This window comes from Hibiscus syriacus, unplaced genomic scaffold (genome assembly GCF_006381635.1).
Source record: "Hibiscus syriacus cultivar Baekdansim isolate YM2019G1 unplaced genomic scaffold, ASM638163v2 tig00000778_pilon, whole genome shotgun sequence".
Lineage (NCBI taxonomy): Eukaryota > Viridiplantae > Streptophyta > Magnoliopsida > Malvales > Malvaceae > Hibiscus > Hibiscus syriacus.
The window spans coordinates 2792631-2803007 of NW_024061825.1; the positions used below are offsets into that span (position 1 = coordinate 2792631).

General features: G+C 35.0%; 1 protein-coding gene across 1 annotated transcript; it reads right to left on the reverse strand.

The window, feature by feature from the left end:
* Nucleotides 1-580: 580 nt before the first annotated feature.
* Nucleotides 581-9024, reverse strand: LOC120115330 (topless-related protein 2-like). Its single transcript, XM_039136062.1, has 25 exons — nt 8681-9024; nt 8401-8580; nt 8183-8296; nt 7939-8097; nt 7666-7843; nt 7419-7560; nt 6903-7015; nt 6647-6782; nt 6415-6524; nt 6011-6080; nt 5863-5936; nt 5681-5776; nt 5508-5600; nt 4799-4926; nt 4445-4679; nt 4178-4336; nt 3985-4074; nt 3614-3766; nt 3395-3505; nt 2862-3038; nt 2234-2362; nt 2048-2143; nt 1420-1602; nt 1154-1329; nt 581-879 (listed from the first exon to the last, which is right to left on the reverse strand). The coding sequence occupies exons 1-25, from the start codon at nt 8758-8760 to the stop codon at nt 672-674; spliced, it is 3390 nt and encodes a 1129-aa protein (XP_038991993.1). The 5' UTR covers nt 8761-9024; the 3' UTR covers nt 581-671.
* Nucleotides 9025-10377: the final 1353 nt, after the last annotated feature.

The following is a 10377-nucleotide window of genomic DNA, read 5'->3' on the forward strand; positions in this document are numbered from 1 at the left end:
CGACCCTCCAAACCGGTTATGATCCGAACCGGTTTTTTTATAAACCGATTTTTTGGCTTAGTGAAAAAACCGGATCGGTTTTTATCCGATCCGGATCGGATTTAAATCCGGCTATGTGCATCACTACTTCCTAGTATAATTTGTCTTGTTTTATGTTTTTCCAATTTTTTCCCCAAAATCTAATAACTGATAAAAAGGAATAAAATTTCATAACTGTAAATGCATAAACATTTAAAAATAAATATTTCAATTATATTTCTTATTTGATTCAAGTATTTAAAATCTTTGCATTTATGTTGTTACTATTACTTTGGTAAAAATGCATAATATTTATTTTGTTTTCAAAGAAAAAAACTTTAGACGCCTAGAGTAAACAATAGGTACATTTTGAGCAAACTTATCTTTTTAATTAAACCTTAAAAATAACATACTCATATTAAACACATATATCAGACACTCGAATCCGAATTCGAATAATATGTAACCGTAAATGAATGTCATGTTTATCAAAGAGATTAGTGTCCAATATACATACATAAAGACTATATTTCTTTGTTCACTTGATTTAAACATGGTTTTCCCTATGTTGTTCAAACACATATAATTAGACAGAAAATGGACAACCAACTACAAATTATACATCGATGCCTTACAAATCAAGTGTCCAAAGTTCATCGCTGTACCTGTTCCGAAGTGTTAGTGGTAGATGATGTTGCTGTCCTTCCATTCTCCGTTCCATTATCGACAGGTACATGCAGTCCCCACTTCCTCTCCGCTTCCAAGGGTTCTATAACTTTAACAGCACCATTCGTCAATCCTATAGCTATCTGATTGGCTTCCTGCGGGTGTGCCGCGACTATGAGTGGGTGCACGGTTTGGCTGTCATAGTAGAACACCGAAATCAGATGTAAGATCTCACGTGCATGTTTCATGAAAAGCTTTCTTAAAGCAAGTCAGAATTAACATTTAAACCGACTCCTTCAACCAAAACCAATCTGACCAAGCCAAATTAACCAAATATTGAGCAATTTGGTTAACTCGGCTTAACCAAGTTCTGCACAGCCCTACGCATCACAGTCGATAAAACTCTCTATCAATAGAAAAAAAAAATGAATAAACCTGAAGCACATGACATTGATATAAAAGCTGTAACCTGTTCGATGATGCAGGAGGGATATACGCAGATGGTGCAATACGACATCTGAGACTTAAATTATCAGCATCAAATACTCCAATGTTACCATCAGTAAAAGTAGCAAATACTAGCTGGCTATTGCAGGAATACACTGCACACGATATAGATGAAGAAAGTACTTCTTGTGGCATCCACTGCAACATAAAATACAATGGTAAAAATTTGTCCGCTACGATGTAAAGGAGCGGTAGAAATTCATTACATAAGGTGTTATAGTGTTTTACCTGTCGAATGCATTCCATCTTGCTAGCATCATATATTGCAAGTTGTGTTTCATGGCACACTAACAACCGAACTTGGTCAGAGTGAAATTGAACTCGAGTATCACCCTGAGGAGCCTTTCCAGCAGGCAGTGGAAGTGTAACTGATTTTATCTTTTCCCAGTTATCAGTGTTCCAAAAGAAAAGCTGCAAAAAGAAAGGAATAGAATCAGCAGTAGAACAACAATAAAAACCAATAGCCGTTGAATATGACTATGGCATAATGTGAGAAACTAGTTTCTTTTCAGTCGACTGAAATCAATTCTTTTTGTTTCTTGCTATGTTACTCCAACTATTCATCGTCCACTTAAGTATCCATGTCCAACAACTGTATCCTATACATAATCCAGACAGGTATGGAGGTAGTATTCTCCATTTGAATGCAAAAATTTCATAAAAATTGACTATACCCATACTGAACACAACTATAACCATAACCGAACACTCACCCCTCACTCCTGAGCTCTAGTATCAAAATAAACAAATGCAGAAAGAAGTATCATCCGAACTCTTTTCAACGTTAACCACGTTTTTTTATTAATAATGGAAGGTAGAACCACACAAACCAGACAGGTTTGATGATGAAGCATACCTGAGCATCAGCACCAGAAGAAACCAGGATGTTAAGGCTGGTGGAAAATGCTAAACCGCTGATGCGTTTTAGGTGACCCTTTAATTTTGTTTTGACCTAAAATTAAAAATGCACCTCTTTTTGTGTTAAATATCCAAAGGTAATTATATCGATGGAAGATACAAAGATATACTTAAAATAATCTACCTCATCCACCCTGACATTGTAAATATGGATGGCGGAGTCATCCATTCCGATTGCTATGATATTATTATCTTGTGGATGAAATGCCAAGAATGTTGAAGCTGGAGGAGGTGCCATAAAAGTTGTCATTACCTGCAAACCAATGCAACTTCATATCAAATAAAAGATCATTGAAGACAGAAATAAGGTTGACAAGAAACTCCATACTAGCTCCAGTAATTTAAAACCCAAATAAGACCGATTAATTCAACCTATTGGATTGAAAGTTCAATGACAGATTGAACCTGGAAACTAGCAAAACACGAGCTTTCGGAAAGAAAATTAGAACCAGGAAATCAAAAAAATGGACAAAGGTTTAATTTAAAAAACTGGCCTTCTCATTATATTTGTGCTTGGATTTTTGTGAATATACTTTTTTTCTTAATTTGTTTTGATTTTTTAATATTCTTCTTATTTTATATTAAAAGAAATTAACTACTATTAATTTCTTTTCTTCTTTATATTTTTTAATGAGATTGAACCGTGAATCGGAGAGCCGACCAGTTCAACCAACGTTCAGGTTCTTAATCCTGAGCTAGCTAAAAATTTGCAGACAAAGCAGAAGATATTCAAAAAAAAGACATTAAGGTACCCTGAATGTCATCATATTAAACAGTGAGACCTTTCCACCACATGCAGACATTACGTAGGAGTCATTCTTTGACAGTGCTACGCATGGAACTGCATCTTCAGAATTTTCGGGGACATCATTAGTCATAAGAAGTCCACTGTTAGGTTGCCAAAGTTGTGGAGCAATACTAGCAGTAGCCTATAAAACCAAAAAAAGATAAAAGAAAAAAGTTTATGCATGGAAACTTTTCTACCAATATCATACATAAAAAGAGGCATATGGACTATGTAAATTTGCATGTACATTTCGATGTATAATATATTTCGAAAATTGTAGTGCATCTTTGTGCAATGTTGTGTGGGGCCAACGAGTTTGGCGTTCTTGTAATCTTATCGTACTTGTTTCTTATGCAATAAAATTTTTATGGCACTCTTTTCCTCCTTCCAATTTTCGTTAAGTCCTTGTTGTTTGACGGATATGAAGGGTGTTTTTAATGAGGCCTTCCTTATTATCAAAAAAAAATAATATATCAATGCCTCCATAGAATAAATCACCTTGGCAGTAGGATTTTGTTCACTGCGACTCCATTTCCATAGCTTTTGGACCCCATTTGTTCCAAGAGCAAGAACCCCAACACCAGAATTTGTGTAAAGAAGTCTAGCAACCTTGATATACAGGAAATTAAATAATGATAGAAAAGGATAAAATGAACAAGACATTTCTAAAAAATAAAGTTAAAAAATTGAGAGAAATAAAAAAAATTGAAGTAAAACCTTGCTTGCAGATTCCAAGTTGTCTGGCATGGTGACAGTTCGACAATGTGTGGGGTCAACAATCTCAGTTAGTTCCCAGGGCTTGGTTTTATCAGGCACATGTTCCAAATTCCTTGGCTTTTCGATGCCTCTAGTTATCAGTTCAACTCCATTCTACACGATATTTTAACTCGACTTAGATGCCAGTTAGAAAAACTAGTAAATAACATCAGTGACAAGCAAACTGAACTCCGTTGAGCAATAGGTCTATGAAACCTCTCAACTTTGTTTTAATAATCTTCTATGTTATTTAATATGGGCAGAGCAAATGACATTCTCTAACCAAACCATAAATATCAACAGAGGGTAAGGCTTAGTGTATAGCAGCATACAAGACTAGGAGTAGGTCTGGCAGGGCTGTCTACACGTTCTACTTTGCTAACAACTGGACTGAGACCTGTACCCATGGCGGAACTAGATACCTGATCCATTATCAAACAAGAACATAAGTTGTCAATAACAGTTCATAACTTCACAAAATAAATAAATTAGCATTGTGATGGAATTGTGATGAAGACATATAACCTTCATCTCAAGTGGTGTTCTAGATGCTTCATAAGATCGAGCCTCCATTAACCTTAATGCCCTAAGACCATTGGAATTTGCAAGAACCTTGAATCCATTGTCTGCTGTAGTAGCAACAAGCAAATTTCCTTCCTTGTTGAATCTCAATCGGGGAATACTCTACCATCACAATATCAAGTAAATAACCAAACTGAAATCACATTATAAGTTCTTAATCAATAAAAGATGTAAAAATAGGGAAGGTCAAATGAAAAATGAGATGCTGACCGGTAGCCCTCCTTCAGCTTCAGTGCTGGTGAGAATATTTGTATTATCCATATGCCAAAACTTAATCTGGCTATCATCACCAACGGCCAAAAAGCGATTCCTTGTGGTGTCAAACTGTACCACACCATTAGCATTCTTTCTAAAACCAGAATATTTCCTCTTTATTTTCCCTTCACTTTCATTCCATTCAACCAAGAATGAATCCCCATCCTTACTTGTGCCACAAGAGAATAGTCTGCAGACAGAGGATTGTTAATTTCTTACCATTCATATACGGCTTAGGAGATCTGTAGCTTCAGGAAAGATCTAAGACCAACATTTTGGATTCTACTTTTTGAATTTTCGTCCACATACCTATTACCATCAGCACTGTAGAGCATCGTGGTACACCACTGTCCAGGAGCATCATAGTCAACCCTAGAACCCATATTGTCATACAACCAAGCCTTGATTTTTCCATCTACAGCAGTTGAGAATATAAACTACAACAACATGACAGAAACTTAATTCAAAATCAATTCATAATTGGAGAAATAAATTATTGTCTACCCTATAACTCATTTATCAAGCTCAGACGTTATAAAAGCCGATCAACCAAATGTGAAACAGATTAAATATCGTGACAAATATAACAGATGCAAAATGTTTTTCCTATACTTCTAGATAGGTTATGACAAAACATGCAAAGAACCATTGCCTTCTAAAGAACCAGTGCCTTCTAATCTTATCTAGAGAAGAAACTCCTGCATTCAACATCTATTATACACAAATTTCACCAAAACTAGGATGGCAGTATGGCACAGATTTAGTAGTTGTACATGTTACTCATGTGATGTCACAGATCTAGAAGTTGCATATTACTGACAAAAAAGCTGCTGCTCTATGTTCTTATCACAGATCACAGTATACTAAATTAGCATCACAAGGTTTCTTGACCAACAAATAATAGCCAATTGGACCGCATGCAAAGTAGTTCTATATCCAAATATCGGCTTGTCCACAAAAAATACTTTCCCTTAAAACATGAATCATCTTCAGATTATAGAAAGGAAAAAAAGAATACCTGAATATTTTCTTTCTGGTGAGGGCAAACAGAATAAACAGGTGCCTCATGACCGTCAAAGTTAAAAAGCTCAGTTCCAGCCAAATCCCACACCTATAAACATTACTGGAATTGAGAACACATGAAGTTCAAAGAAAAAAAATACTAAACAGTCCATTTATTCACTTTCTGACCTTTATTAACTTATCATCTCCACAAGTGACAACACAGAGCTTTTTGTTTGGATGAGAGAAAGCTAAGTCGTTTACACCACCCACATGGGCATCAATCTACACATGTATGATGGAAATTATCAGATTTTGTGTAAGAATAATGCCTTTTTAAGCAATGAATAAGAAAATGAATCAGAACATGCCTCTAGATGTTGCCGTAGATCATGCGACCCTTGATACGCATGCAAATGTACAAGGTGTTTCGTGAATGCAACACCTGCAACATGGAAAGTTCAATGTAGAAGCCCAAAATAGGGCATACTATAGGAAAATCACTCTTACAGCACATACCGATCAAATTTCCATCTGGGCTCCAAGCAACACGGCTGACAGACATGGATGAATCTTTGACAATACTAGCCTGCAAGAGACTCAATTATAGTTCTATCAGATGTATTTTGCCAAATTCCAGCAGTACAGAAGACAAAGTATAAACATTTTAAATATGATAGGAATACATGTGAAGGGAAAAAATAACTCAGTGGGTAGAATCAGCAGAACATTGTTTTTACTCGATATATAGTTTTGATAGAGAAGAGAAATATTTTAAAAAAGGAAATAGACAAAATCATCAGTAACAGAAACAATTTTGAATATTAAAACTACAATTACTGAAATAATATGCAAATAAGTGTATCAGTAATGCTACAATTTTCAGGAATAATATATCAATTTTTTCAGTTAAGAGTATTGACCTGAAATATAACAGAACAAGCAGCCAGATCCCATATCTTGAATGGTTTTGACACCAACTTCTCTCGTGTGCCAACTTCCCATAATGAAATTTCACCATTGCTACAACCAACTATTTAGAAAGTGCATAAAGAAAGATAAGAAAACACAATCCATGCAAAAAAAACTGAAGTATCGAATTCGATCTAGAATCAACAAGACAAAGATGGTCTGTACAGATGTCATTGATTTTACCAGTAAGTAATGTATGATGAGAAGGATGGAAATCCATGCTTGTCACATTGGATCCCTGGTGAATGGTACAAGCAACGAGTCTGGGTAGGTCATCAAGTGACCATGAAGCTTGTTGAGAAGGAGCAGGATACGTAACCTGGACAGATTAATAAGAAACTCCATATTGATGATCATATACTACAGAATAGTTGCAACACATGTAGGAAGTATACAGTAAAAGAACTGCTATGAAGAATATGAGATCTTAAAGATCTACCTCATCAACAGATTGCCCAGACCGCAACCGTTTCATTAGTCGCTCGTGTTCAGAGCTTCCATATTCGGTCATTCCAAGTGCATCCGGTGTTCTCGGATGTTTCAAAACTGAAGCTGCAGTAACAATTAAAATCAAAGCAGATTAGTAATGCTCAACTGGTGGTGTTCTTGGATATATTATTTTAACAGCTGACAACACCATATCAAGATTTAAGACTAGCAAACTGTACTTAGAGCAAGTTTAAGTAGTATATACGAGCCTCTTCTTAAGAGGCAATTATGAGGGAGGTTTTTAATGAGACCTCCTATTCCTATCAAAAAAAAAGTAGTATATACGAGAGAGCATAAGACACAAAGGATAGATGTAATCTGATATAAGTCACTGAAAATCCAATTATCTGAGGAAAAATATATAACCAGAAAAGTATCCCTCCTTAAAGACGATTACTTGGATGTTAGACTATCATTATGTATGCACCTGCCAAAATCCAACCATAATAAAAAAAATCAATTTTACCTTGATTTTGAGGAACAGGCAGTGATGAAGCAGAAGCAGCAATGACAGCAGGTTGGACTGGTGAAGAATGATTGGCATTTGCCATCCAGCCAGCTAAAGCATTAGCATTTGCAGCTGCTGCTGCTGCTGCTGGAGGAAAAGGCTGCAATACAGTAACACAAAACAAAAGCAATTTTGAAGACCAGCACAAGAAACATGCATCAAGAACATCCTTATCTCAGAAAAATGGTTCACAATAGGATCATACCCCACCATGCGCTCCCAGTGGAGCATAAGTGGAAGGCTTAGCAACTGCTGCAACTGGAAGAGTTACTGGAGTAGGTGCACGGGCCCCATTTGGAGGTGAACAACTATGATCAGTGAATAAGGTTTTGATATCAGGATTGGACCTAGGGTTCTTACACAGCTGGTGTTGCCAATTCAAACTGCAAATAAACAATGGGTTAGATACAACATCATCCATTTATCATAATTACAACTAAACAATCCATGTCACAGAAAGTTTTTTTTTTTAAAATACCTTTGATTTATCAAAGTTCGCAATCGAGAAGCTTTCAATGTTGGGAAAACAAGCTTTTCACGGAACAAAGGATTCGCTTCTATTAGTTTCTTAAGCTCGACCAGCATTATGCTCCGAGCCGATTTAGTATCACCATACTTTGATAACTGCTCGTTTTGCCTACATTTTGTCAAACCCATAAGTCTTAAATTGCATAAATTCTACATCCAATACCACCCATCCAATTTTCCGCAATATTAATTACCTAAAGTTTTCCATAGTTAAAAGCAGCGTAATTTCCTTATAAAGTTCTTCATTAAATGTCGAGAAAACCTTCAAATCTTTCACCAAAATCTCAACAGCTTTAGCTCTATCATGGCTGAAATAAAACAAAAACCAAAAACAACAGTTTTATCATGTTAACCCGAATCTAATATCATTCAAATTTATTCAGCAAAAAGAAAAGGCAAAATAAAAAATTACCGGTCCAAAGCTTCTAGATACTTCTGTTTTCTGATCTCAAAAAAAATCTTCATTGAATATCGATTATCGTCAACTTTAGTGAACCCGGAGAGGTATTTCTCAACTTCGTCCCATTCTCCGGCGAGAGCTTTCTCTTCGAAGTATTTCATGTTGAAGAAGAAGCCTGACTCCTGCTCTAACCTGCAATTTTTAACCAAACCGAGAACAAACTCCAATCAAAACGACACTAGGAACAAAAACGCAACAAATAAATAAAACGAAAACGAATTTTCAAGCTTACCTATGAACGCTCTCCTTGAATTTTTCTTCTTCGAGGAATTGAAGAATCAAAAACACTAATTCCCTGCTGAGAGACGACATTTCTTCTTATCCGATCGAGAAATCGATGATTCAAAAATTAGGGTTTTTGAATTCGAACAAAAAAGAGGGGAAGTGAGAAATCGGGGATTGAATCAAATGAGGGGGAGAAGTGGTGGTTGAAACGGAGGCGTTTGGTGGAAGTTAACGGCGGGTTTAAGGTGGAATAATCGGTTCTTACTTGGACTGATTTTCTAGGGTTTGCGGTTCAAGTTCATGCTTTGGAGTTCAACGAAGACAGTAGACAAACTAAAAATAAAAAAGGCTGCCATTTTAATTATATATAAATATAAATAGAGAGAGAGAGAGAGATAAAGTTGAATTTCTCACTTTTTTCAATGCGTTTTTTGAAGCATTACACCGACCTATCACTTGATATGTATAACTTATCATTATAATATAGATAACTTATCATCAAGTATGTGCATAACTTATCATTAGATAAGTGCGAAGAACTTAAGTTATACTTACAATGTGATATGTAGTTCACCAAATTTATTCTTTATGGTTAAATTTGATCAAAGCTAGTGTTTGTTGTTTGGAAAATATAATTTTATCATTCTACAAATGTTTTTTTATTTGACTTCAAAAGCTAAATAAAATAAATTTTATGTTATTTTTTAAACAAATGTTAATTTTATTAATTTTTAAAAATATAAAAAATCAATCCATTTAATAATAAAATGATTAAATTAAGACAATCCTTATATTAAAAGATCTGCAGGAATTCACAAAACACTGATAATATGGTAAAAGAAAATTGTAATTACAATTTTATTTTTCAATTTATTGATTCGATATAACTTGTTTAATGTTTGACTCCTATAAATTAAATTTAACATTTTTTTCTTGAGATTTGTAAGTACTTGTTTGTTTGTTTTTTTTGTATACAAAAGTTTAAGTAGGGGTGACTCCCCCAGTCCAGGGTTAAGGCATACCTAATAGGGTTGAGCAACGAAATCGAGAAAATCGAAAAACCGACACGAACCGAGTAAAATGGTTCGGTTTGGCTTTAAACGGTTCGGTTTTCGGTTCGGTTTAAAGGCTTCATTTTTTTGATTCGGTTCGGTTCGGGTTTTCCATATGGAACCCATTTGTTCCATATTGAACCGAATAGGCAATTTTTGTAAAAAAATATTATAGTTTCAAGTGATTTTTTTATTGAAAAACCGATAAACCAAACCGAACCGAAAAACCCAAACCGTTAAAAAAAACGAACCGAATCGAAAAAACCGGTTTCGGTTTTTTCGGTTTTTTAACTATTCGATTTCGGTTTAAATATTGAAAACCCATTTATTTCGGTTCGGTTCAATTTTTGGTAAAAAACCGAACCGAACCGAATACACCCCTAATACCTAAGACCCAATTGGGATTTACATAAGACTTTACAAATTACCTATCAAGAGTGATGGTGGTGGAATTCGAACTTAACTTTATAAGTTTAAACTCTTGAATCATAACCACTTGTTTATAATTACTTGTTTGTTTGATGGTGAAGGTATTTGACTAACTTTAACTTTTATACATGTTATTGGTTTTTTTAAACTCACGCCCAGAATGGATCCGATTAATGTAATATACTAACCAAGTAATTTTGGTGGTAAATGAATTATTGTTCTT

Bases quoted from the DNA above. Each gene is read 5' to 3' on its own strand.
- LOC120115330 (XM_039136062.1), bottom strand. From the start codon at position 8,760: ATGTCGTCTCTCAGCAGGGAATTAGTGTTTTTGATTCTTCAATTCCTC. The intron at 8,581-8,680 runs GTAAGCTTGAAA...TAAAAATTGCAG, and splicing joins TTCAAGGAGAGCGTTCATAG to GTTAGAGCAGGAGTCAGGCT. The intron at 880-1,153 runs GTTACAGCTTTT...CTACTATGACAG, and splicing joins CCTCCTGCATCATCGAACAG to CCAAACCGTGCACCCACTCA.